Genomic DNA, 27,874 nt, shown 5'->3' on the forward strand with positions numbered 1-27,874 from the left:
CTCCGGGAGCCCCCGGGCCAGCCACGCACGCTCTCCCCCACCCACCCACGCACCCCAGCCAGTCCAGTCTAGGGGGGCCAGGCGTGGGGGGGTCCCCAGTCTCAAGGAGGCAGAGCTACGCCCACCCCAGAGAGAGGTGGCACCCCGCCCTGGGCACCGCGTCTCAGCCCGGGTTCTTTGCTTTTGGTTTAGAGCCACCCGGGAGGGCGGTGCTGGGGATTAGTCCCGGCTCTGCACGCAGGAATCACGGCTGGGGACCAGGTGGGATGCCCGGGATGGGATGCCCGGGATGGGATGCCCGGGATGGGCCCCCGGTCCGCGCGCTCTCCTCGCTGTGCTGTCTCTCCGAGCCGTGAGCCCTGGATTCTTATCCATCCTTGCAGCAGGTGGGGTGGGGGGGGACCGTAATGGGGAGGCGCTCGTAGGGACCCCTGGGAAGGCGCAGGGTCAGAGAGAAGAGACAACAGGTGGAGGGACCCCCCCCGCCCCCGCAACACCCCTGCCGCGCTCGGTCCCCGAGTGCAAGGTGCGCTGTCACGGCCTCCTCTGCCACCTAGTGACCGCAGGGAGGACATGTCAGACGCCCGGCCGGCGGGGACAGGCGGGCGGGAATCCTGCTCCGACCGAGTTCTATCCCGGCTCCCCGGAGTGCAACCGGCTGGGTCTCAGCCTCCCGCCCCGCGCACACCCTCCGCCCTGCCTCTACCAAGCGCCCCGCCCGCGACTCCCGCTCCACCCCGCCCCCGGAGTTCCCCTTTCAGCGCTGGGCTGCCAGGAGTCACTCACTCACTCCCAGGGTTGCACCACGGGGAGTCAAGGTCACAGGTCCCCCAGCTCAGGCGCCGGCGCCACTGCTGTCCACCTGCTGGCCAGCTCTCAACCAGGACCGCGTGTCTGCGTGAGTAGCAGAGAGAGAGCGCTGGAACCCGGGCCCCGGGGGATCTGGGGTGACGGGAGAAAGGAACACAGAAGTGGGTCAGGGGTGAGAGGAGGAGGAAGTCCATCTGGGAGGCTGAGGGTGTGGACTTACTTCACAGGCAAGGCTGGGGGCTGCCTAGATCCTCCGTCCACGGAGGGGGCCGGGAGCTGAGGCCCCAGAAAAGGTAAATGACAGGGCACCGCCAAGCTCATAGGGGGTAGAGACCCAGGTCCCAGGACCCTTGACTTCCAGCTTGGGGAGCCCTAAAGTCCACCCCGCCCCCATACACACACCCTTGACCTTCATTATTTCCCTCTCCCTTTCTCCTACCCAGATATTCCCCTGCAGGTACTCTTTTTTTTTTTTCTTTTTGGGTCACACCCGGCGATGCACTCAGGAATTACTCCTGGCGGTGCTCAGGGGACCCTACCGGATGCTGGAAATCGAACCCGGGTCGGCCATGTGCAAGGCAAACGCCCTCCCCGCTGTGCTATCACTGCTCCAGCCCCCAGGCCCCATCTTGATCCCCCGTCTCAAAAGTAGCCCAGTGACCCTTGGGGTCCCAGGCTGCCCCTCAGAGCTGTGGGAGAAGGGCTCCCGAGGAGAGGTAGGCACCCCTCCTCCCCACATGTCCAGCACTGCCCAGCCCAGTGCCCGAGGGCGGTGCCATGGGTCTTGCCTGCCCAGTCCTCGAACGACACACATTTCCCGCTCACCCAAGGAAAGGAGGAATGTGCGCGTCTGGCTCAGGCTGGCCTGGCAGAGTGTCCTTAGGGAAGGGGGGGGTGCTGCTTCCCCCAGCCAGGGGGCTGCACTGCAGGAATCCAACCCAGCGCAGTGCGGGGGGGGGCGGGGAGCAGAGGGCTGACACCCAGGCCCAGGGCAGGGCTCCGAAAGTGGCAACCATCCCGTCATCTTTCGGTGCTGAAGATGGGCTGAGACCGAGATCTTGCTGTGTGAGCCCGAGTAGAACATAGACCCTCTCTGAGCCCTGTTCGTGCCTGCGTCTAAGGAGCCGACTGCATCGCTGGGCCCGGCGGCTCCTACCAGAGCCGACTTTCCGGACACACGAGGAACCCGTCATCCTCATGGCAGAAGCGGAGGGTCCCTGTCCAGATGATCAGGGACCTGAAAGGTCAGTGTGTCCACGGAGACCTCCAGGGCGCTGAGCTCAGGGAGGAGCGTGGGGCCTGGGGGCCGTTCCCTGGCTGCTGCCGGTGACATCTGCCCTCCCGCAGACGCGGTCACAGCTGTCCTGCAGGGCTATGGGAGTGGGCAGCGGCCCGTGACGGACGCCAGCGCGGAGCTGCACAGGCTTTGTGGCTGTCTGGAGCAGTTGCTGCAGGTGGGGTTTCCCTCCTCCGTGGGCCCGGGGAGTCGAAGGGTCCCCACCCATCCTCGAGGGCCCCCCATCCCTCCCGAGGGCCCAGGGAGTTGGGAGCCCCCACCCTTCCTCGAGGGCGGGGGGGGGCGGTCCCTCCCGAGGGACAGGGCTGAAGCGAGGCTGGCTCAGGTGGGGCTGACCAGAGCAGCGGCTGGGGTGATGGTGCCACCTGCCGCCCCAATAACCCCCCAATGCCCCCGGAGTGCTAGAGGAGCTGCCGCCCACCCCCCAGAGCCACATGTTCCCATCCCACTTCTCTGACTGGGGGTGCATGTGCATCAAGACGGTGCTCATGTGGGGAATTGTGTGTTCACGGTCAGTGTGTGTGTGAGGTTGTGTGTGTGTGCATGTGTGCGTGCGTGTGTGCGTGCGTGTGTGTGTGTGTGTGTGTGCTGTGCTTCTGTGTGTGAGGCTGTATGTGTGGTCAGAATGACTGTGAGGTTGTGTTTGTGGTATTAGTGTGTGTGTGAGGTTGTGTGTGAAAGCCTATGAGATTGTGTGTGTGTGTAGTGTTGGGTGTATGTGTATAAGGTTTTGTGTGTGTGTGCAGTGTTGGGTATGTGTGTATAAGGTTGTGTTGGGGGGTCCGTCTGCATACATGAGATTATATGTGTGCATGAATGCTCTGTTGGTGTGTTGTGTATGTGAGGTGGTGTGTGTGTGTATGGTATGTGTGTGTGTGTGTGTGTGAGAGAGAGAGAGAGAGAGAGAGAGAGAGAGTCTCTGCCAACCTGGCCCTTGTTTGCCCCCTCTCCTGCCGGCTTTTTGAATTCAAACCCAGCACCCAGGACACTGCCTGCTCGGGGCCTTTGCATCTCCTGTGGCTTCTGCCTGCCGTGCCCCAGGCCCAGAAGTCTGTGTGCCTTCCTCCTGTGCTGCAGCCCCAGGCTGACGTAATTGCCCCGCATCAGTCTCTCTCTGGCTCCCTGCATCTCTCTTTCTTTTGCCATTTCTTTTCCTATAGCCAGGGACGACTCTCGGCCCAGTCTCAGGAGTCCCTCTTGGCAGTGCTCAGGGGACCCTGCAGCTCCAGAGATTGACCTGAACCTCCTGTGTGCAATGCAGGTGCTCCGGCCCGTTGAGTCATCTCTCTGGCCCTTGAATCGCAATTTCTAAGAGACACGTTCCCCCGCCCCACCCCAACTCCCCTCCCCAACACACACACACACACACACACACACACGTGTGTGCACACCCTTTCCCTCTCCCACCCTCCTTCTTTGCTCTCAGTGCAATGGGGACAGTGAGCACTGTGTTTATTCACTGTTTCTGTGTCTCTCCTCAAGCAAAACCTCCTGAGCTCAGTGTGGTGACCGCCGGAGCCCCAGACCTTAGAACAGGAACCCCGTGGGGGCTTGTGGGGGGAATGAAGGAGACTCTGACTGCTCGGAGAGGTCCAGCCGCCCACTCCTAGCCACACAGCCGTGAAGGCAGGACTGCAGCCCGTCCCTTCCCAGCTGGTCAGCTGATCAGCTGCCCTTGCCTCTTGCTCCCAGTTTGAGCAGAAAGAGCAGAAGCGCTTCCTGAGGGCCCGGAAGGGCTACTGGGGTTTCCTCTGCACCGCGCTGTGGCAGCAGCGGGGAGACACCGAGTCCAGCCGCTTCGTCCACTCACAGGACAAGGTAGAAGGGGCGCCGGGGGAGGAGGGTGGTCTCTGCAGAGCCTCACCCGTGTCTCCTGGCGCCTGACACCCCACTCCCGTGCCCTCTGCAGCTGCAGACCCCGCTGGGGAAGGGCCGTGCCTTCATCCGCTTCTGCCTGGTCCACGGACAGCTGGCCGAGTCCCTGCAGCTCTGCCTCCTGGACCCGGAGCTCACCAGGTGGGGCTGGGGGCTGGCTCTGGCTGCTGCCGCCCTCCAGGGGGCACTCAAGATCCGAAAGCCAGGGAGGAAGGGTCATTCATGGCAGAGAGGCAGAGGGGAGGTCAGGACTCCGGAGGCCATTTGAGGGGGAAGGTACTAAGAGTGCTGGTCACTGTTTGATGCAGGGATTGGTATGGTCCTCGGAGCCCTCTGCTGTGCCCCACGCTCCAAGAAGACCTCCTGGACTCGCTCTATGCTCTCAACGGGGTGACCTTCGACTTGGACCTGCAGCGGGCTGACCTGGACGAGGCCTGGCCCATGTTCTCCGAGTGAGTGGCTGCAGCCTTGTAGATGCAATGTGTGGGCACGGTGTTGGGGTGAAGTGCTGGGGGTACGGTGTTGGGCTCTTCCATGGCCACCAGCCACAGCCGGGAGCCCAAGCTGTCGGGTACCAGGGGTTGCTTTCTCCCACTCTGCCTCCTTGATTCCCCGGGTGCCCCCTCCCGCACCTTCTGTTTCCAGCCTCAATCTCGTGATGTCCCGTGATGCAGAGTGAGTGTGCACAGAATTCCCTCTAAATAATGGAATGGTTGGTACTAGAAGGATAAACGTGGGATGTTGGGGGGGGTGGATGGCTGGTGGGTGGATGGATGTTAGGAGGGAGAACGGTGAGGTTGGGTAGATGGATAGACAAATGGTGGGTGATGCATGGATAGATGAGGGAGAGGTGAATGCATGGATGGATGGATGGATGGATGGTTTGGTGGGTGGGTGGATGGATGGGTGGATGGGTGGATGGGTGGATGGATGGATGGATGGATGGGTGGGTGGATGGGTGGGTAGGTGGGTGGATGGGTGGGTGTATGCATGAATGGCTATATGGATGACAGATGGATGGACAGACGGGTGTTTGGATATATGGATGCAAGCATGCATGAATAAGTGGGTGAATGCATAGGGGGTGGAGGTACGCATGGACGGATTGAGGGGTGGGTGCGTGCCTGGGTGTCTGGGTGGATGGATTGATGTATGGATGACATATGGGCAGGTGAGTGCATGGATAGATGCATGGATGGATGGATAGATTGATGGATGAGTGCATGGAGGATGGGTAGATGATGACAGTGGATGGGGGCGGGGGGATAGATGAATGTATGTGTGGACAACTGGGTGGTTGATGGGTGAACCCATGGATGGTGGGTTGGGGTGGATAGGTGAATGCATGAAGGATGAATGGAAGTTTAGGCGGATGATGGATGAATGGGTAGGTGGATGACTCATGGATAAGGCGATGCACGGATTAGGATGGGAAGGGATAACGGGGTACCGGAAAGATGGGGTGGCCTGTATGTGAGGACCCAGACCGCTCTGGAGAGAGGCCCAAGTCCCCCTTCAATTTTAGGTCCTGCTCTCCCAGTGCCAGTCACATCCCGGGAAGAAGACCCAGAAAGACCAGAGAGTCTCCAAAGGAGGTGCTTCTCCCAGCTGCACTCTGAGGGGCCCGGGTGGGGCAGTATCTGAGGCCCTAAGCCAACTGGACGGCAGGCGGGGGCATGGGGCTGGGGACCGGGGAGCCACAAGAGAGTGGACCCTTATTCCTTAAGCAGTGAGGGCGTGGGGAAGGGAAAGAAGGTGACCACTGCCGCAGTCTGCGCGAGCCCCCGGGGCCCGGGGAGGAAGGGAAGCTAGGGAAAGCCACAGGAAGCAGGCAGGAAGCCAACCCGCCTCCAGCAGGCAGTGCGCAAATGTCTCAGGTGCACTCAGGGAGCCAGTGAGTCGTCTGCTGTCCAGTCCCCGCTGTACCCAAGGACCACCGCGATGAGGCTCCAGCCCTTGGGGGAGAGGCCTGTCCCGCCTGGCGGGGCGATCCCGCGGGTGCAGTATGCATGGAGAAGGGCCGAGCTTCTGGCTGCCCACTTGGCAAGAGGCAGCTCACGACTGCCTCCCCTGGCACCCGCTTCCCGGCCCGAGCACCAGGGAGTGTGAGGACTTGGCCCCTGAGCAGAAGTTCTAGCTCTGGAAAGAGCCGGTGATGGAAGGCACCGCCGTGCTGTTAAATGTGGCGACACAGTCGTGCCCCAGATGGGAGCGCTGAGGCTTCCACATCCTCAGTCCCTGTGGGTCTGAGTCACCTTTCCCCATAATCCTACCACATGGGTATCCTCACCCCCTTTTTTTTTTTTTGCTTTTTGGGTCACACCCGGCAATGCACAGGGGTCATTCCTGGCTCATGCACTCAGGAATTACCCCTGGCGGTGCTCAGGGGACCATATGGGATGCTGGGATTCAAACCCGGGTAGGCCGCCTGCAAGGCAAATGCCCTACCCGCTGTGCTATCGCTCCAGCCCCTATCCTCATCCCTTTCTGCAGCTGAGAAAACCAAAAAGCGAAGAAGTCCAGTTCAAGGCCAAGGATGAGATGAGAGAGGTAGGGAGAGGAGGGTGGGAGTCGGGTGGGGGGTACCTGATAGACTCGGGAGACGGAGAGAGAGGGGACAGGGACCCAGGGAAGCCAAACACACCCCCCCCTCAGAGCAAAACTCCAACCTGGGGTCACGGCATCCAGGGATCACCCTGCAGGCTCCTGGGCCATGCCCCACCCCAGAACTGAGTCCACACTTTGCTGGGAAGATCCAGGAACTCCCACCACGAGCAGAGTCCTTGAATGTGGCCTTGGTCCCCTCCTTCCACCCCGTCCCCCAACCCTGCCGTCAGACCAGGCTAGCGAGAAGAGGGATGATGACTTTGGGGGCTTCTCTGTGGCTCTCAGTATCGGGTGGGGTTCCCAAAGGCATCCATCGAGCCAGAGGGATGGCGGACCATTCAGGCAGTCTGGCTGTGAGAGGTCTCCCCGGGAGAGGACCCCCTGGGTGACATTTCCCAGCTCCCCACAACTCACCCCCCTTGCCCCCATCTTTGGAAAAGCGAAGCCAAGACCCTAGGAGCCTCGGTGCCCCGCAGGAGCTGGAGGAAGCGGACGGGAAGCAGCTTCAGCAAGACTCGGAGAAGGGGTCCCCCCGGAAGGATGCCTGCCAGGAGAACTCAACGCCCGGCTGCCAGGGGCCGGGGCCGGGGGACCCGGGGGTGCTGACGGGGGCCAGAGGAACAGGGACCAGGCACACAAGGCTTCTGCCCAGCTCAGACGGTCGGACGGAGACAGAGGGGGCTGCAGCCCAGAGGCTGCCAGCCCCCAGCCCCAGCGGGACCAGAGGGGATGCTGTGTCAGGGGGAAGCAGGCAGGCACGGGAGGCATGTAGCAGCCGAGGGGAACCCCAGGTCCTTCGGAGCCTGGAAACAAGCGCAGACTCCATCCAAGAGAAGCCACGGGAGCCAGCAGGAGTGGCCGCGGGGACGAGGAAGGAGGAGTCACCCGCACCATCGGCTGAGGGGGAGGCGAGGACAGATGAGGTCAGTTCTGCTCACCCCCCCGCCCGCCCACCCTCACTGGCCAGAGGATGGGGGGGGTGCCTCCCTGAGCCCAGGACCATTAGGCCACAGATCAGTGTCTTCTGGCCACCCGGGGTTGGCTGTGCGATCAGAGGGGCCTTTGGAGAGCCAGGGCTCTGCGGCTGGCCCCACTCCCCACCACCCCCTACTGCCCCACACCATCCCTTCCCCCTGGTTGCTGTTGTAGCTATTGTGACTCAGACTCGCCTAGTTGTAGTGCTGGGGGGAGGCTCTGTGGGGCTGACGCACTTGCTCAGTGGGGAGGCACACTCCTGGCTACAGTGCTCAAACAGCTTTTTCTCTCATATTTGGGCAACAGAGGCAGGGAGGCCTTTCCCAGCAGCCCTCAGCCTTGGTCGTGAGGGCCTCCATGGTTCAGTATTCAGGCCATGCCAGGAGGTGCTGCTTGGGACCAGCGGTGCTGGTCACCCCGGGGCCACATCTATGGAGGCATGCAGTTGTGAGGAGCAAACTCAGGGCCTCGGGCATCCTCTCCACCCCTTCCGGGTATGCCCCGCTGTGGCTGTGACTGACAGGCCAGGAGCACGTTTGGTGGCGGTGGTGGCCTATACCCAAGCTGTGCCCCAGAGATAGCACTCTGCTGTGGCCCCGGGGGCCCCTGATGGCAGAGCTGGAGCTGCATGTGGGGGCTCTGGGGCCCGAACTCATGCCCTCACGCTTACAAGGCAGGTGCTTTGGCCAGTGAGCCGACCCTGGGCCCGCCAGGCCCACATTGTCAGTCACTGTCACTCCCAGCACCTCCTTCCAGTGCTTTGGAGGCAGGGCCCACTCTCAGCTCTTGGATAGTAGTGTGACCCTTGACCCCACTAGGGCAGGGGTCCCCACAGGTGACTCTGCACAGCCGAGGTGTGTGTATCCTCGCTACACTCCCCAGGCGTGTGGGACCCCACGGCCACGCCACCATGTGTCCACAGGTTCTCCGTTGCAGACGGTCCCCCAGCCCAGAGGTGGCCCTACTTGCTCCCAAGCCTGCCCCAGTCTCGTCCCCAGCCACACGCTGCCCCGGACCGGATGCCCCCTCACCCCGCACTGCCAGGAAGGTGGCCCCCAGGTCACCCTGGGTGAGGCCAGATCTCAGCTCCTGGGTCAGTCCCTGGGCTGGGGTCTGAGCTCTCCTTGCCCCTCCCTGTCCCCCCAGGACCTCAGGAGCCCGGGCCAGGCCCTGGAGCTGCTGCTGGAGGAGCGGGAGGGGCAGCTGAAGGCCCTGCAGGAGCAGCTCAGCAGGTAACTGTGGCCACGCGGTGGCTGACACTCAGGCGGGCCCTGCCAGTGGGCAGGAGAGACGGGCAGTGCCCATGCTTCGTCAGGGCCTGCCAGCCCAGGTTTCTGCACAGCGAAAGGCTGCACTGGGCACCCCTGGCACAGGTGAAGCCCTGGTCCTGCTCCTCGGACCCCAGCCTCCCCCAGGAGCCCCAGGGAGAGCCCAGCACCTCCGTGCTTTCTCCCCCCACCCCCCGTTCATCTTCCCCTTTCTGCCGCCTCTTGTTTTTATCTTTTTTTTTCTTTTTGGGTCACACCCGGCGATACACAGGGGTCACTCCTGGCTCTACATTCAGGAATTACTCCTGGCGGTGCTCAGGGGACCCTATGGGATGCTGGGAATCGAACCCGGGTTGGCCGCATGCAAGGCAAACGCCTTACCCGCTGTGCTATCGCTCCAGCCCTCTTGTTTTTATCCTGTTTCATCCTTTGATTTAGTTTGGGGGCCACACCTGGTGGTGCTCAGGGCCGACTCCTGCCTCTGGGCTCAGGGACACTCCTGGGGGTGCTGGGGGGACCCCGTGGGATGCAGGCAACCAAACCTGGGTCAGTTGCGAGCAAGGCTAGTGCCCTGCCCGAGGTGCCATCCTGCAGCCCCGCTGCTGCCTCTCCTGAGTGCCCCCTCTCCTCGCAGCCCCCCTGCAGGCTCCCGCCCTGCTCCCCCGCGCCTGCTCTCACTTCCCCGCTGGCGGCACCAGCTCTCTCCTTTTTCCTTCATGGATCATCTTTTATTGTCTTTAATTTTGTTGGGGGGGGGCCCACCTAGTGGTGCTCAGGGCTTCCTCCTGGCTCTGTGCTCAGAGATCACTCGTGGCAGGGCTCAAGGGGACCCTGCGGGGCGCCGGGGAGGGGACCTGGTCTGCGGCGTGCAAGGTGAGCGCCCTACCCACTGCGCTCTCTCTCTGGCCCCCTCTTGATCTACACAAGCACCCAAGGAGCATCGCCACCCCTTAGGGATTCCCTCAGCCTTCTGAGGCGGGTTCCCCAAGAAGCCCACGCTTAGGGGTTTTTTTTATTCCCCACCTCCCCTCACCCTCATCGCTGCTGCCATATCCGGAGGGTTGCCCCGTGCCGGGCTGTGGGGCCACACGGCAGACAGCGCTGCTCACACACTCGTTCTCCCTGGTCTCGGTGCTCGCACACAAGCTCACACCGGGGTCGGGGTGGGGCGCACCCTTCAGGGGTGTGACTCACACACATTCTGGCGGTGTGCTCACCCAGGAGTCACCGCCAAGAGAAACCCCCGCTTTGCAGACGAGGAAACTGGGGCTCACAAATGTTCCACGGGTTTCAGGGGCAAGACCCCGGCGTCTCATGCCTGGCCCTGAGCACTGCTAGGTGTCGCTTCCCCCAATCAAAACGAGTTGCACCCAGAAAGGTGTTTCCATGGGCTCAGTGCAGGCTTGGAGTGCAGGAGCCCCAGGTTCTATCCCCAGCTCCGCATGGTGGTCCCCTGAGCACCACCAGGAGCATTGAGCCAGGAGCACCCCCCAGTACTGCCGGGTGTAGCCTCAAGAAGAAACAAACCTCGGTGCAGGAGCAATAGCACAGCGGGTAGGGCGTTTGCCTTGCACGCAGCTGATCCGGGTTCGATCCCCGGCATCCCATATGGTCCCCCAAGCACCGCCAGGAGTAATTCCTGAGTGCAGAGCCAGGAGTAACCCCTGTGCATTGCCGGATGTGACCCAAAGAGAAAAAAAAAAGAAACAAACCTCAAAATTAATTTTCAAAGAGATGTGATAGAACAGCAGGTAAGGCGATTGCCTTGCACATAGCCTACCCGGGTTCAATCCCTGATGTCCCATAGGTTTCCCTTGAGCACTGCCAGGAGAGATTCCTGAGTGCAGAGCCAGGAGTAACCCCTGAGCTTCGCCAGTGGGGCCCCCTGTAGACCCCAATAAAAGAGATATTCTGGGTGCAGAGCAATAGCTCAGCAGGTGAGGCAGTTTCATTGCATGTCGCCCACCCGGGCTAGGCCCCCAGCAGCTCCCTAAGCCCATCAGCAGTGATTCCTGAGAAACTAACAAGACAGGCTGGGATGGGGCAGGGGACGGGCGGGAAGTGGGGTGTAGCCAGGAGGTCCCAGGGACACGGCCCAGCCCCAGGCTGTTCTGTGCATCTTGGGGAGCCCCAGAGTCAGACTCACCGACCTCCTGTCATTCATCCTTCAGTTACTGCACAAACAATTGCACCCGCACTATGCCCTTGGGCCGGCCTGGACTGCAGGGGTAGGGGCGGGGGAATACCAGACAAGCCTCCCCCCCCCCCAGGGCCCACACCCCTGCCCTTCTGGGGCTCACTCCACATGGACACTCAGGCTGCCCTCAGGAAGGAACAGAGGGATTATCAGAAACAGGAAGTTGGGAGGGGGAAGGGAGGTGCGGGTGACAGGAGAATGTGTCCAGGGAAGGGAAGAGGCAAGGCTTCCGTCAAGAACTGAAGGAAGGTCAGAGAGAGAGCGAGAGATGAGAGGGCTGAGCTCACGCAGCAGACATCTGGGCGTCATCTCCAACACAACATCTCCTGAGCACGCACGCACGCACGGAGTTGGGTGTGATTCCCCAGCAGGTGTGATCTTGGATAACCAGGTAGAAAGAATGTTCTGGCATGGAGCAGCAAGTGCAAAGGCCCCGAGGCAGAAGTGAACTTGGCATGCCCAGAGTACCCTTCGGAGGCTATGAGGCTCCCAGAGAGTGAAGGAGTAGGAGAGGGTGTAGGAAGTAGGGAGGTGCGTCTTGGGGACAGTTTATAGAGCCTCTCAGGTCACCCAGAGGACCCCAGCTTTCACTCGGACTGAGACAGGACCTCAGCAGAGAAGGAGGCCATGACATGAGAGTTTCAATGTCAAAAAATATATGTATTGGCTTCTTGGGATGGCAGGGACACACCCCTCTGTTCTCAGGGCTTACTTCATGGCTCTGCCCTCAGGGGCCACTCCTGTTGGGGCTCAGGGGTGTCAGGAATCGAACCCAAGTCAGCCACAAACAAAGCAAGTGGCCTAGCCCCTGACTTTTTTTTTTTTTGGTATGGGGGGTTAGGTAGTCCCATTTGACGATGCTCAGGGCTTACTCCCTGCTCTGCACTCAGGTTCGGGACCCTAGGGGATGCCGGGGACCCAACTCAGGTCAGCCATGTGCAAGGCAAGCGTCCTCCCTAGTCTATGGCTCCACAGCGCCCCCTCCCCAGTTATTTTAAAAAACAGTCCTGATTTTGCGTGTATACCCAGAGTTGGGCGACCGCGCCCGCCATCCGTTTTCAAACACTGTCAGCTCCAGGAAGTGTCCACACGCCATCATGCCGCTGCCCACCCCACCCGCCCCAGACGGCCAACAGTCTTTGCCCTGGAGGTTTGCCCAAGACTGAGCCATGGACACGGGCCAAGGCTCCAACACCCACTGGTCTGGGGGAGCCAAGGAGGAAGTAGGGAGATGGAAGAGGGCCAGGGTGACCACAGAGCGGGAGGGGAAGGGGCTGGAGCAGGGAGAAGCTGGCAGGGAGTCCCCGGAGGATTGGCAGCGAGGTCTCCGAAACAGATAGAAGGTAAGGATGAAACCCTCCGCTCTGAGCACGCAGAAAGCCAGAGACCCCCCTCAAGTGTCTGCGGGGAGTTCAGGGGTGCCGGGCTGAGCCCACTCCACATGAGGCTGGGCTCTTGCTGGACACCAGGGGGAGCCACAGGCTGGGGCGGGGGGAGAGAGAGAGAGAGAGAGTGTTTCCCACCTGCCAGGACATCTCTCCCGCTGGGTAGCCAGAGGGGAGGGGAAGGGTCCCTCCTGGCAGGCAGCCTGTAGAAATGAGTGGGAACCACCCCCCAAAGGAACAGCTGTGATCTGCTGTCCCGACCCTGGGGGACCCCACAACAGAGACAGGGTGTCAGGTGAGAATCATCTAAATGCAAAGTCAAGGGCCAGTCTCTCCAGAGAGGTGAGAGCTGGGTGGAAATCCCAGTCCTGGGAGATCTAAAGCCCCTTCCCCTCAGGCTTAACCCGGCAGATGGGGACCATGGATGGCCAAAGAAGGGGGGCGGGGCAGGAGAGGTAGTGCAGCAAGCAGGGAAGGCGCTCGCTCACCTTGCTTGTAGCCAAACCAGTTTCATCCGTCCCACCATATAGGGTCCCCCAGGCCCCTCCAGGAGGGACTTTGAGCACAGAGTCAGGAGTCAGCCCAGCTGTCTCCAGCAGATAGAGCTGGAACTCATGGGTTTTTTTGTTGTTGTTGTTGTTGTTGTTGTTTTGTTTGTTTTTTGCTTTTTGGGTCACACCTGGCTATGCACAGGGGTCACTCCTGGCTCTGCACTCAGGAACCACTCCTGGCGGGGCTCAGGGGACCATATGGGATACTGGGACTCAAACCCGGGTGGGCCTCGTGCAAGGCAAACGCCCCACCCGCTGTGCTATCGCTCCAGCCCCCTGGAGCTCATGTTTTACATGCACCCAGGGTACACTCCCCCAAACCACATTGTGCCCCTAGCACTGCCTGGAGCAGTCCTAGAGCACAGAGCCAGGAGGGGCCCCTAAGCATCTCCGTGAGTAGCTGCCCCCAAAAATCTAAGAACTGGCACATGCAAAGGTCTGGAGAGGAGCGTCCCAGCCAGGGGATCCTGCAAGACCAAGATGTGGAGGGGGGGGGGGAGTCTGTGTGCAATGAGGGGGCAGAGAGGCTAAGAGCAGGCTTGAGGGAAAGCACTTCCTTGCTTGCACTGCACGCAGCTGACCCAGTTTCTACATTGTATCACTAGTTTCGGAAACCACCAGCCAGGGCTGAGCACTGAGCACAACTGGGTGTGACCCAAGCCCCCTCCCACAAAAAAAATGCTAATGGGGCCCAGCAGTCTTGAAGCGGAGATGGGAGGCCACCCAAGGACCCACTTTCCACCCGTCTCTTTCTGGGGCTTAGGGAATCCAGCCCGCCTGCCCTCTTTCAGCCTCAGCTCTCTCAGTCCTGGCCAGCCCACGTGCTCCATGAGACGCTCAGATGTCTTCTGTGTCATCTGGGTTGGAGCAAGAGCAACGGTGGGGATGGGAGGAGAGGAAGAACCACCCCCAGTCCCACCCCACCCCAAATCAGGCAAATCTCCCGTCTCACACTGGCCAGAAGGTGGCAGCATTGAGTTCCCCTTGAGACTGACCATGGGCCACCTGCCTGGCTCCCCTACACCCAAAACCACTCTGGGCCAGGAGTCAGTGGGAAGAAAGGTGGGGTGACTGGAGCGTTTAGAGCAGGGGCTCGCTGTGCCAGACCCAGCCGTGAGAACAGCGTGTTGCTCCTCTTTGAAGTTCTCTGTCCTGCGAAGTAATCTTCAGACCAAACTGACAACCAACCATCAGGGGACCGAAACGGGGCCCGTCCATCTGTGTGTCCCCTTGCACAGTGCCCGCTGGAAATACCGCTGTTGGCGCGGGGCAGATAGCACAGTGGGAAGGGCACTAGCTTTGCAGGCGGCCGACCCAAAGTCAGCCCCCGCATTATTCCATATACTCCCCTGAGCACAGCCAGGAGTAATCCCAGAGCACTGAGCCAGGAGTCAGCACCACCAGGCGTGTCCCCAGCAACAAAGAAAAGACCTGTGCTGGCATCCTTCACTGGGGCCAGGAGACAGCACAGCACCTGAGCCATGCGCCTAGCAAGATCATTCTCTTCCCAGCACCCCAGGGTGCTCAGGGCATGGGGGGTGGGGTGGGGAGGGATGGGGGGGGGGCACTTGCCTTGCATGCAACTGATCCAGGTTCTACACTAGTTTCCTGAGCCAGGAGCCAGGGCTGAGCCCTGAGCACAGCTGGGTGTGGCTCAAGGCCCTTCCCCGCCCCTCCCCCCCAATACTAATCGACCAGTTCAGCTGCAGGAGGCCCCTGGCACCACCAGATGGCCCAAGTGTGTCAGGGGCAGTGCTGAACCTCCAGACCTGAGAGTCACTGGTAGGGCCCCCAGCCCACCTCAGCCCTGCTGAGGAGCCCCCCCACCCCACAAAGCAAGACTGCCAGCATGACGGTGCAGCTCAAGCCCACTTCTCCTGGGGTTCCGAGGGCACATGAACTGCCCCCCCTTCCCCCCTGCCTCCCCTCTCCCCTCTTCAGGGTATCCCTGCTTCACGGCCTTCCTCCAGACCCTCCAGCAAACTGCTCTCTCCAACCTGCACCCTGGGCACGGGCGCCCTGGCCACGCACTGACTTGTCTTTCTCTTCAGCTCAGCTTCGGCGTCCCTGGGGCTGAGACACGATGCCCTCTCTCGAGTCTCCGTCAGAACCTGTTGGCCTGCCAGGCTATTCTTTTTATTTTATTATATTTATTTTGCTTTTTGGGTCACACCCAGCAATGCACAGGGGCTACTCCTGGCTCTGCACTCAAGAATTACTCCTGGCAGTGCTCAGGGGACCCTATGAGATGCTGGGAATCGAACCCGGGTTGGCCGCATGCAAGGCAAATGTCCTACCTGCTATCACTCCAGCCCTTCACTATTTTTTTGTTTTGGTTTGGTTTTTGCTTTTTGGGTCACACCCGGAGATGCACAGGGGTTACTCCTGGCTCTGCACTCAGGAATCACTCCTGGCGGTGCTCAGGGGACCCTATGGGATGCTGGGAATCAAACCCGGGTTGGCCGCGTGCAAGGCAAACACCCTACCCGCTGTGCTATTGCTCCATCCCCTTTTTGGGTTTGTTTTGCTTTGTTTTGTTTTATTGACTATTTTTTTTAAATGTAGGTGTGTGGCTATTTATTCAGTCATCAATTAAGCTGATAGAATTGGGCATGAACTCCACATTACTTTTTAAAAAAATTTTTAATTGGAGATCCGCAAGATAGACCATTACAAAGCTGTTCATAATTGGGTTTCAGTCAGACAATGACCCAGCACCCATCCCTCCACCAGGGCACATTTCCCACTACCACCGTCCCCCAACACCCCACCCTCTACCCCCAGCCTCCCTCTATGGGAGGCACTTTCCTTCCTGCTCTCTCTCTCTCTCTCTCTCTCTCCTTTTCCTTCTATGCATTATGGTTTGCAATACAGGTGCTAAGAGGTCATGGCGTTTGTTCAGGGCATTCGGGTTTTTTTTTTTAATTTTTTATTAGAGAATCACTGTGATGTACAGTTACAAACTTATGAACTTTCGTGTTTGCATTTCAGTCATACAGTGATGGTTTACCCATCCCTCCACCAGTGCCCATTCTCCTCCACCAATGATCCCAGTATCCCTCTCACCACCCCCAGCCCATCCCCCACCACCCCACCCTGCCTCTCCCTTTTGTTCTCTCTCCTTTGGGGTCTTGTAGTTTGCAATAGAGGTATTTTTATGGGGCTGGTAAGGCTGGTGTATGAGCTTCACTAGTTTACTGCCCAGCCCGTCATTCAGACCATCTGTAAACGCCAGCAGCACCAGGGGGTGCTTAGCGAGGGGAGTTGTTCCCTCCACTTGAAACAGCCAGGACACAAATGCGTGGATACTTTGTCAACATCCCCTCCCATCTGTGCTGCGAGCTCCCATGTGGAGGCCCTGGGGTCACTGAGCAGCGTCCAAGGGAGGAGGAAGCTGCAGCCGTGTTTGAAGGAGATGCCAGCAGGCCCGCCCTCCTCCCCCCTGCCCCAGCACAAGGAGGGCTCTGTCTGAAGGCCACCGCAGGGACTGGTCGCTCTGGAATTTCAGTGGCTCTCTGTTGTCACTTTGATTTCACGGCCCACCCAGCTCCCCTCCCCTGTGGCCGCTTTCAAAGTTCTGAATCCTTTTGTCCAGACTCTTCCCCTCAAACACGCTCCACCAACCGCAAGGTCATGCTCCAAGGTCAGGGGACACCCGCTCCCAGGCGCCACCCCCCTGAGATGTCCCTTCTTGACTCCCGTCCATTTCTTGGAACCTTCTAGAAACCCTCTCAAGACAAACACACACACCCCTCCAAGCAAAGGCAAGAGGTAAGCAGTTTCCAGACCCCAAATAGACATTTTATATCACCATAGTTTTTTGTTTTTTTTTTCTTTTTGGGTCACACCTGGCAATGCTCAATTCCTGGCTCTGCACTCAGGAATTACTCCTGGCGGTGCTCGGGGAACCATATGGGATGCTGGGGATCGAACCCGGGTCGGCAGGCTGCGTGCAAGGCAAATGCCCTACCCGCTGTGCTATCGCTCCAGCCCTCACCATATCATTTTTTTAATATCATTTTTTCTCATGGAAAAGACAATGGAAGATAAGTTTTCCCAAAAAAAGAATTTTTTTTTTTTTTTTTGCTTTTTGGGTCACACCCAGCAATGCTCAGGGGTTACTCCTGGCTCTGCACTCAGGAATTACTCCTGGCAGTGCTTGGAGGAACATGTGGGATGCTGGGAATCGAACCTGGGCCGGCCGCGTGCAAGGCAAACACCCTCCCCGCTGTGCTATCGCTCCAGCCCCCAGTTTTCAAATTATTTTAAAGGCCCCCTCACCCCAACCACCCAGGGCTACAGTGCTCACCTTCTTGTCTCCAAGCATGACCATTGCTTCCAGCTGACCCTACCCCTCCCTTCCCTGCTCCCACCCGCTTCCTGGCTTCCCCGATACTCACCTCCACTGCTACCACCACCCTCCCCACTCCGCCCCCAGTGCTGGATGGGAATGAGGCTTAGAATACAAAATTGTGAGTGTGTGGGTGCGTGTGATGGAAACCGGGCCTCACCCCCTCACAAGGGCCTGGTTCACACCTCTAGACTAGGTGAGAATCAGTGTGGAGGCATCAGGCTATACAGGGTCCCTTTGGAATGTCGTGTGGTATGGGAGGGGGTGGTATGTAAATGCGTGTAGTGTGTGTGTGTGTTGTGTTGTGAGTGTGTGGTATGTGTGAGATGTGGGGCGGGTGGGATGTGTTTTGAGGAGGTATTGTGGGTGTGGAGTGTGCTGTGAGCATGGTCTGTACTACAAGTGTGGTGTGCGGGTGTAGGTTTAGGGGGTGTGGGGTGTGATGTGAGTGTAGGGTGATATGTATTATGGCTGTGTGGTGTGCGGGTGTAGGTTAGGCATTGGTGTATTGCAAGTGTGGGGTGTGTGTGTGGTGTGAGTGAGCATGGAGGTGGCATGCATGGCGAGTGTGACATGCAGGTGTGTGTGTGGGTGTGGTGGTGTGAGCATGGAGGTGGCATGTGTTTCGAGTGTGACATGCAGGTGTGTGTGTGGGTGTGTGGGTGTGTGGGTGTGAGCATGGAGGTGGCATGTATGGTGAGTGTGACATGCAGGTGTTTGTGTGGGTGTGGGGGTGTGAGCGTGGAGGTAGCATGTATTGTGAGTGTGAAATACAGGTGTGGGGGGGTGTGAGGTATGTGGGGCTGTGGGGGCTGTGGGTGTGAGCGTGGAGCGTGAGCTGCAGGGGTGTGGGTGAGTGGAGTGTGGGTGTGGATGCGTGTCCTTTGGCGACAAGAGGCAGCACCTGCTCCCCCCAACACCGCCGAGCAGTGCTCCGTGCCCTGCTGTGGGGCGGCCCCTCCAAGCGCCCCTCTGTGCCAGGTGCCGGGAGGAGAAGGCCCAGCTGCAGGCCCAGCTGGGGCAGGTGCGCCTGGAGGCCGAGAGGAAGGCGGCCACGTCCAAGGAGGAGCTGGGCCGACAGCAGGACCTGGTGCGCGCCATGAAGAGGCGGGTCCTGGAGCTGGTTCAGTAAGGACTGGGACAGTGGCCGGCTGGCCCCGGGGGGGCTGGACAGGGCGGGGACACTGGGAAGGGACGGTCTACTCCACTGAGCACTCCCAGTGGGCTTGGGCTTTCGAATGCAGTGACTCCTTCCCTTTTATTTATTTATCTGGAGTGGGGTGGGGTCACACTCGGCGATGCGAAAGGCTCACTCCTGACTCTGAGCTCAGGAATTACTCCTGCAGTGCTCAGGGGACCCTATGAAATGCAGCGGATGAACCCGGGTCAGGCACATTCGAGGCAACCCTCCCCACTATGCAATCTCCCCAGCCCCAACTCCTTCTTTCTTTCTTTCTTTCTTTCTTTCTTTCTTTCTTTCTTTCTTTCTTTCTTTCTTTCTTTCTTTCTTTCTTTCTTTCTTTCTTTCTTTCTTTCTTTCTTTCTTTCTTTCTTTCTTTCTTTCTTTCTTTCTTTCTTTCTTTCATCCTTCCCTTCCTTCCTTCCTTCCTTCCTTCCTTCCTTCCTTCCTTCCTTCCTTCCTTCCTTCCTTCCTTCCTTCCTTCCTTCCTTCCTTCCTTTCTTTCTTTTTGCTCTTTTGGGTTACACCCAGCGATGCTCAGCGGTTACTCCTGGCTCTGCACTCAGGAATTATTCCTGGTAGTGCTCGGGGGACCATATGGGATGCTGGGAATCGAACTCGGTTCGGCCAAGTGCAAGGCAAAACGCCCTACCCTAACCACTGTGCTATTGCTCCAGCCCCTCCTTTCCTTCTTTTAGTCACCCTTGTTATCCCATTTAACAGATGAAGAGAACTAGGCCAGAGAGACTGACTTAACACCAAGGACATTAATCATGTCCCTGGCTGAGCTTAGGAGAAGGGAAAGGAGCCCGTGGGTTGAGAAGGAACTGGGAGAGAAAAGAGAAGGATGAGGGGCTGGAGTGATAGCACAGCGGGTAAGGCGTTTGCTTTGCATGCGGCCGACCCAGGTTTGATTCCCAGCATCCCATATGGCCCCTCAAGCACTGCCAGGTGCAGTCCCTGAGCGCATGAGCCAGGAATAACCCCTGTGCATCGCCGGGTGTGACCCAAAAACAAAAAAAAAAAAAAAAAGAGGAGGCTGAGATAGTTGACGCATGTAGCAGACCCGACCACCCCTTTCTTAAACACAAAAGAGGAAGCAAAGATCCCTCCGTGTTTGAGGAGAGTTTAATGAAGAGAGACACTAAGATAAGCAAACACCAGCCACCAAGGAATCTGTTTCCCATGAATCACAGTTCTAAGAAAAACCACCTTCCAAAGAAGAGATGCGTACCTCGAAATCAGAACTAGGATTTCTAGGTGGGGTCGGGGTGGGGGGCGGGGGGCTCAGTTCAGCAACAGCACAGTTCCTTTGCTTGTGAGGGGTCTCGGCTTCCCTGCCTAGCAATGCAATCAAGAAATTCATGTAAAATATTGGTAGGAAGAGAGTAGCTGGGGCAGTGTTGGAGTTCACTGGAACTGAAAGAGAAAGCTGGGATAGCCTCTCGGAAACTAGAATAGGGAATACAAAGGGACGAAGATGTGAGAGAAATTCGAAAGAAAGAATCAATCCAGGGGCTGACGAGACAGTACAGTGGGGAAGGTGCTTGCTTGGCACGCAGCTGACCTGGGTTCGATCCCCAGCACCCAAAATGGTCTCACTAGCACTGAAGGAGTGATAGAGCCAGGAGGAAGCCTTGAGCAATGCCGGGTGTGGCCCAACACCCCAGACCCCCCAAAAAAGAATCAGTTCAGGAGCCAAGGATCTAGTTCAGGGGTACAGTGCTTGCTTGGGTGAGCCCCTGGGTTTGATGCCCAGAAACACACAGAGATACCAATCCGGGGTATGTGGCCCTAAATTCAGTCTCCAGCCCCTCATAGCTGCCAAGTCCATGGGGCGTGGCCCCAATGGCCTCACCCTCACCCCCAGCTGGACCTGAACCCATTGCCTTCCTGGGCCCAAACTTGGAACCATCTGCCCTATTGGCTGAACATTACCAGGAGTGGTCCCAGGCCCCCTGAGGGCAGATCAGGAGTCTCCCCCAGTAAAAATAATAATAATAATAATAATAATAATAATAATCTGGGGCTGGAGAGATAGCACAGCGGGTAGGGCATTTGCCTTGCACGCGGCCGACCCGGGTTCAAATCCCAGCATCCTATATGGTCCTCTGGGCACCGCCAGGAGTAATTCCTGAGTGCAGAGCCAGGAGTAACCCCTGTGCATCGCCAGGTGTGACCCAAAAAGCAAAAATAATAATAATAATAATGATAATAATAATAATAATCTGCCTAAGTGATAGTACAGCAGAGAGACTGCCTGCCACGCACGTGGCCAGCCCACGTTCCATTCCTGGCATCTGGTCCCCTGAGCCAGCCAGGAGTGATCCCTGAGCACAGAGCCAGGAGTAAGCCCTGAGCACCGCCAGGTGTGGAACCCAAACAAACAAAAAGACGAAATTGAGAGCTCTGATTTTCTACCATTACTTGAGGTTCCCCCCCAAAAAAAAGGTTTTCTTGGGACCTGAGTCTAGTGAGCAGGGCAGCATTTGCCTTGCACGAGGCCACCCCAGGTCCAGTCCTCAGCAACCATCTATGGCCCACCAGGAGGAATCACCGAGGACAGAGGTGGGAGAAAGCCCCAAGCATCACCGCTTGTGCCCCCCTGCCAATAAATAAATAAATAAGTTTTCTTAAGGAGAGAAGGAAATGAAGATTATCAAATAAAAAACATGACTTCCTCAGCTCTGGTAGATCCAAGGATGTCATGAGTGAGCGCTTCAAAAAAAAAAAAAAAAACAACCATAGACACTTCATTGCAGATACTTCATTGCAACATTTCACAAAACCAAAACTAAGCAAATTAGCGTGGTCTGTGTGGTGTGGGGAGTCGGGGTTGAAGTCCCGACACAGCTTGGCCCCCCAACCATTTCCAGGAACAAACCCAGAGCACCGAGCTGGGAGTAGCCCCCAAGCAATGTCGGATGTGGTCCAAAGCAAAAATAAAAGGTATAAACAGATTATCCAAAAGTATAGGTCACACACACACACACACACACACACACACACACATATATGTAGGAGCGAGAGGTCAGAGTGATAGTACAGTGAATAGGGCGTTATTTGCCTTGCACGTGGCCAACCCAGGTTCAATCCCCGGCATCCCGCACGGTCCCCTGAGCACCGCCAGGAGTGATTCCTGAGTGCAGAGCCAGGAGGAACCCCTGAGCATCTCCAGGTGTGACCCAAAAAGCCAAAATAAATAAATAAATAACAGAAGCAGGAGGCCAGGCATGGTAAGAACCTGTGCTGTAGGGTGTAGGGCCGGAGAGACCGTGAAGGGGCTAAGGTCCAAACCCTGCGTGCCCACCCTGGACGCTGCTACCCCCATTTTGGATCTCCCAACTCTGCCTCTGGTCCCCCAGAGCACCATCAGGAGCCGTGCCAGAGGCAGGAATGGCCCTTGGAGCGCACCGCCATGGCCCAGCCCCTCAACCTCAGCCCGGGCTGGCCCCCAGATAAAGATAAGCAAGTCAGTGGTGAAATGTGTCCAGGTTCTGAGAAAATCGGCCTGGTGCCCTTCACCATCTGACGCGTGATGAAACGTGCGTGGAGCAGACGCAGGAAAGGCAGTCTTGAGCGCAGTTCCTCCCAGGGGCCCTTTCTAGGAAGCTGATAAAAGATGTGTTCCAGGAAGCAAGCCGAGAAGGGTGGTGTGGGGTTGGGGGAACAGTTGTCCGAGCGGGGACGGAGACGGGATTCTCTAGTTACTGCGGGGGCTACTCTGGTGGTCTGAGCTGGAGAAGTCCAGGAGAGGGGGGGATGGCTCAAGGGAAGGAAGCCATAGAATATCCACTCCAGTGAAGATTTGGACGGGAGGTTGATACTTGTTTTGTTTTGTTTTGTTTTTGCTTTTTGGGTCACACCTGGCATTGCACAGGGGTTAGTCCTGACTGTGCATTCAGGACTTACTCCTGGCAGTGCTTGGGGGGCCATATGGGATGCTGGGAATCGAACCCTGATTGGCCGCATGCAAGGCAAATGCCCTGCCTGCTGTGCTATCGCTCCAGCCCCTGGTCGATATGTTTTTTTAGAAGTTTTATTTTGGGGGACTGGAGCGATAGCACAGCAGGTAGGGCGCTTGCCTTGCACATAGCCAAACTGGGTTTGATTCCCAGCATCCCATAGGGTCCCCTGAGCACTGCCAGGAATAATCCCTGAGTTCAGAGCCAGGAGTAATCCCTGTGCATTGCCAGATGTGACCCAAAAAGCAAAAATAGTTTTATTTTTAAGTTTTATATATTTTTGGATTTGGGGTCATACCCAGTGATGCGCAGGGATGACTCCTGGCTCTGTGCTCAGGGATCACTTCTGGCAGGGCTCAGGGGACCAGGTGGGATGTCAGCTCTCTTCTCGGTTCACTAAGTCATCAATTCAATGCCAGGGGCCAAGGATGCAAAGCGTTCAGGCCCTGCTGCGCTGGGGGACCCGCCTCTACCCACCCCCAGTGCCCGGGCACCTCCAGCTCTGCGCCTGGCAGTGCTCAGGGGACCAAGTGGTAGCAGGGATCCAACTCAGGTCTGTTCATGCTCCCTGAGCACTGTCTCACTCCCATTCAGCAGAGGTTGATAAATAAGGGGACAAGGAGGAGCCGAGGTCCCCTCTGACTTCCCACCTCCCGTGTGTGTGGCAGCACGACTGTCTCCACGTCCCTCTCTCGGACCCCGTGTCTCTTACTCTGTCCATCTGTCCTTCTGCCCACCTGCCCTTCCCTCTCTGCCTGTGTCCCTGTCCCTGCTTGCCTCGGCCCGTCTCTCCCTGGGGCCCTCCCCCTCACTGTTCCTCTCTCCTGACTTCTCCACGCATGTCCCTCTGCCCCTCCAGAGAGAAGGACTCGCAGTGGCAGAAGGCCCAGCAGCTCTCCCCCGTCACTCCTGGCCGCTGCGTGGGCTGCAGCAAGGTCTTCGGCCGGCTGTCCCGGCGCTACCCCTGCAGGTAACGGGTCTTCCCTCCAGCTCCTTCCTGAGAGGGGCGGGACCCGGCATACAAGACCAAAGCCCCCTTAGGGCCGTCCCTCCCTTGGGCTGAGCCGTGTTCCGGAACCCTGGCGCGGGCACCCCTCAAAGGCCAATGACTCCGATAAGGGGTTGACGTGGGGCTGGCTGGGGAGTTAGAAGGTTGAAGGTCGCAGGCTGGGGAGAGAGTACAAGGGGAAGGAGTTGACCTTGCATGTGGCTGAGCCTGGTTCCATCCCTGGCCCTGACTCACTTGGGCTCCCCCAAGCACCACCAGGGATGGCCCCCGCACCCCCCACAAGGAAAACAAACAATTTTGAGGTCTCGGCTGAACAGGGAGTTCTAAGTCAATGGCTCCTCCTGGAGGGCAACGCCTGTCTCCTGCTGGGGCAATCCTCCCTCCCCAGGGCCTGCTGGGACCCTTCGGGGTTCACCGAGGCTGCTCCTGACCCTTCGCCCCTCCCCGCGGGAGAGGTGTTCTTGGGTGTGAAGAGTCCCAAGAATGTTCCCTTGTTTTCTCTCTCGCTGGCTCAACTTTTCAACCCTCAGACCAGGTTGGGGGAGGGAGGGCAAAGACCCGGGGTTGGGGGTGGTGAGAGGTTCTGAGGGGGGTTAGTCTCCAGCATGGGGTCTCGAATAGCTGCTGCTCCCCTCCACGAAGACGGGGAGAGCATTGGGCAGGAGCAGAGCCCTGGAAGATAGATTCAGTGATGGAAATTTCTAGAATAGTCTGGGGAGTGGGAGGTGGGGATGACAGATTCCCAGATAGGCAGGAAGCTGCTCCCTCAACTTATAGGGCACACAAACACACACACACACACACACACACACACACACACACACACACACACACACAAAAGCACCAGAACAGGGGAAAAGGGCCTTGGAGAGAAATTGCCATTTGAAACCAGAGGACTCAAGGGCACGTCATTGCATGGAAGCTTCCAGAAACCCTCCAGGGGGACAGAGAGATAGCTCGGGCATTAAGGCATTTGCCTTATATGCAGTCTACCCTGGTTTGATCCTGGGTACTGCGTGGGGTCCGAAAATATGTCAAATGTATAGATTAAACATAAAGAAAGCCAGAGTGGTGGCACATGGGGGGGCAGAGCGCCTGGGGAGGCCCTTTCGGACTAAGGTCTGGGGGTGGAGATGGGGCAGGGGGGACAGTGCCCAAGTGCCCCAGGTCCTAACACCCGTGTGATCCCCAGGCTGTGTGGAGGCCTGGTGTGTCACGCTTGCTCCGTGGATTACAAGAAACGCGCCAGCCGCTGCCCGCCCTGCGCGCAGAACAGGGACCCCCCAGTTTCCTGACGGGCACCAGCCCCACCGCACCAGGCCTGCCCAGCGCTCTGGCCCCAGGGGTCCTTCCTCCTGGGAGCTGGGGGCACGGCCACAGCGTGGAGAGAAGGAGAGAAGAGAGGGGCGTCCTGCAACCCCCACCCAGGAGCCACGCCCCCCCCACCTCTCTCCTCTCAGCCGTCCCTGCGACCCGGAAAAGCCTCCACGTGTAAGACCCGGGCCCTGCAGCTGTCCCGGGCACCGGGCACCCTTCCTCCCTCCACGTCTGCAGGACATGGCGAGAATCCAGCCCTGGGAGCGTCCGGTGGGAATCCGCCTCAGGGACTTTAGCTTTGTTGTGTTCTATTTTGTTAGTCTGGGGTGGGAGGTGTTGGGGGAGGGTGTCTCCTAACAGTGCTCAGGAGACCCTAGGGGCCCCACCAGCATTTCTCAGGCAAGGATAGGTAGTATGCGGAAAGAAAAAGGGGGACATGGCTGGAACAATAGTACAGCAGGGATGGCGTTTGCCTTGCACGTGGCCGACCTGGGTTTGATCCCCGGCATCCCATGTGGTTCCCTGAGCACCGCCAGGATTAATTCCTGAGAGCAGAGCCAGGAGTAACCCCTGAGTATCACTGGGTATGACAAAGAAAAGAAGAGAAGAGAAGAGAGGAGAGGAGAGGAGAGGAGAGGAGAGGAGAGGAGAGGAGAGGAGAGGAGAGGAGAGGAGAGGAGAGGAGAGGAGAGGAGAGGAGAGGAGAGGAGAGGAGAGGAGAGGAGAGGAGAAAGAAAAGAAAAGAAAAGAAAAGAAAAGAAAAGAAAAGAAAAGAAAAGAAAAGAAAAGAAAAGAAAAGAAAAGAAAAGAAAAGAAAAGAAAAGAAAAAGCTAACTGAAAAAGATGGGAGGGTAGGATGGTGCCCTTCGCATACCAGGACAATCGGCAGTGAGGGCGATGCTGGGAGATTCCAGGACCTGGAGGGCCTCAGGGGGCCTCAGGGGCTGCAGCCGGCCATGCCCGGGCCGGTCCGGGTGGTGCCAGGAAGCCCGCCTGGATCACCTGCTGTGCTGTGTCCAGGCCCCGGTTTCCGTCTTGGGAAGCTTCCTCCGCCAAGGCAGTGCTTGAGTCTATGAGGGCCCCGGTGGGGTGGGGGCTGCATGGCTCCTGGTCTGGACGTGGCTTTACGCGCTTTCCACAGCACAGACTCAGGGCCAAAAGGCTGCTTCTCTGGGTTTAAAAATAGGACTATTTTCCGACTTCATATAGGTATGTTTCTCTTTTCAAATAAACTTCTCTAGCTAATGCGACGACAAATGTGTCTCATAAATTGCACCACTCGATGCCTTTTTAAAAATTTTTTTCTTTGCAGTGTTCAGGGCTTATTCCTGGCTCTGGCTCTGTGCTCTGTGCACTGTGCTCAGGGATCACTCCTGGCGGTGCTTGGGGGACCCTGTGTGGCCCTGGAAATCAAACCCAGGTCGACAGCATGTACAAAAGCAAATGCCTGACCCTCTGTATTATCACTCTGACTTTTTTTGAGGTTTTTATTGGGGGGGGAGTGGAATCACACACGGATATGGAGTTATTCTTGGCTCTGCACTCAGGAATCACACCTGGCAGAGCTCGGGGACCACATGGGATGCTGGGGATCCAACCTGGATCGGGTGCATGCAAGGCACGCGCCATTTCTGCTAGAGTATCTCTGCAACCCCATTCAGCGCCTTTTGACTTTAAGTTACAACTGGAAATGCCATCTCTCAGCATGTGAAGAGAGGAAATCAGGTCATTAGGTCCAGTTTCTTTCTGATCCCCGTTTCTTCTCCCCTTCCCGGACCCTCACCTCCTTCCTAGCTCTGCGGACCACGTTCTAGAATGCTCTAGCAATCCACGCATGTGAGCTCTCAGCTGTCTTCCCCTACTCTCCCAGATGGCCTGAGGCTTGTCCTTGTTCACCAGCCTGATCACCAGCTCTCCCTTAGGACTGAGACCTCCTCTCCTTTCACCCACAGCTGTGGCAGATCTTTATGTTGTTTCCAATTTGCTACTGTCACAAGTTTCCTCTAAATACTGGGGACCAATCTTTAGGGAAGCCACCTGTTGTTTGGAGGCCACACCTGGTGGTGTTCAGGGCTTGCTCCTGGCTCAGTACTGGGGGGGAGGGTAACTCCTGGAAGTGGTTGGGGGGTTCTATGGGGTGCCAGGGATGGAACCTGGGCCAGCCACATGCAAGGCCACTGCCCTGCCCGCGGTTCTATTGCTCAACCTCTGGGGAACTACACCTTCATGACTCTTCAATAAATCTCTAGTATGGAAATACATCACTGTATCACTGTCAACCTGTTGCTCATCGACTTGCTCGAGCAGGCACCAGTAACGTCTCCATTGTGAGACCTGTTGTTACTGTTTTTGGCATATCAAATATGTCACGGGTAGCTTGCCAGGCTCTGTAGTGCCGGCGAGATACTCTCAGTAGCTTGCTGGGCTCTCCGAGAGGGACGGAGGAATCGAACCCGAGTCGGCCACATGCAAAGCAAATGCCCTACCTGCTGTGCTATTGCTCCAGCCCATGGAAATAAATATATTTATACATTTATTTATTTATCAATCAATAAATAAATACACCTTCACTACCCTTCAATAAACCTAGTATGGATTTTTAGAAACTCACTGAGTTTTTTCCCAAGGAGGTTCTAGACTGTACGCTTCCATCAGGTGTATGACGGGGTCCCATTTCCTCCCCCATCCCCTCACCTCCCAGCCCTGCCCAGGGAATCCTGGTTTGGTAGGTGAAAAAGGAAGCTTAGGGTGTGGGTGACTCTGTGCTCTAGGGTCCCTGTGAATTGAAGGGTCCCAAGCTGGGGATCACGGACGTATCCAGGTGAGTCTGTGGGTGGGATGCTTGCTCTGGAAGCCTGCATTGTAGATTGTAAAAGCCAGTGGCAGGGGGAGGGGCAGGGGAGGGGGGCGCCGATCAGATTCCCAGATGACAGAATTATGAGTCACTTTCTGGTCTCCCTGAGGTGGGAGAAGTATTAGGAGCTGCCAGACAATGAGCCTTCCTTCCTGCCACACCCCACGGTGCTCAGGGGTTACTCCTGGTTCTACGCTCAGGAATGATTCCTGGCGGTGCTCCGGGGACCGTGT

The 27,874-nt window shown here is 57.8% G+C and overlaps 1 protein-coding gene across 1 annotated transcript; it reads left to right on the forward strand.

Annotated features, from left to right (window-relative positions):
• Positions 1–303: 303 nt before the first annotated feature.
• Positions 304–24,997, forward strand: RUFY4 (RUN and FYVE domain containing 4). The gene is made up of 13 exons (XM_055121269.1): positions 304–352; positions 1,932–2,054; positions 2,158–2,264; positions 3,800–3,925; positions 4,017–4,123; positions 4,291–4,434; positions 5,508–5,592; positions 7,066–7,188; positions 7,381–7,512; positions 8,711–8,796; positions 18,298–18,444; positions 23,321–23,431; positions 24,663–24,997. Exons 1-13 carry the CDS (start codon positions 304–306, stop codon positions 24,763–24,765), a joined length of 1,443 nt encoding a protein of 480 aa, XP_054977244.1. The 3' UTR covers positions 24,766–24,997.
• The last annotated feature ends 2,877 nt before the right edge of the window (positions 24,998–27,874 follow it).

The sequence above is a fragment of the Sorex araneus genome, chromosome X, assembly GCF_027595985.1.
Source record: "Sorex araneus isolate mSorAra2 chromosome X, mSorAra2.pri, whole genome shotgun sequence".
NCBI classification, from domain to species: domain Eukaryota; kingdom Metazoa; phylum Chordata; class Mammalia; order Eulipotyphla; family Soricidae; genus Sorex; species Sorex araneus.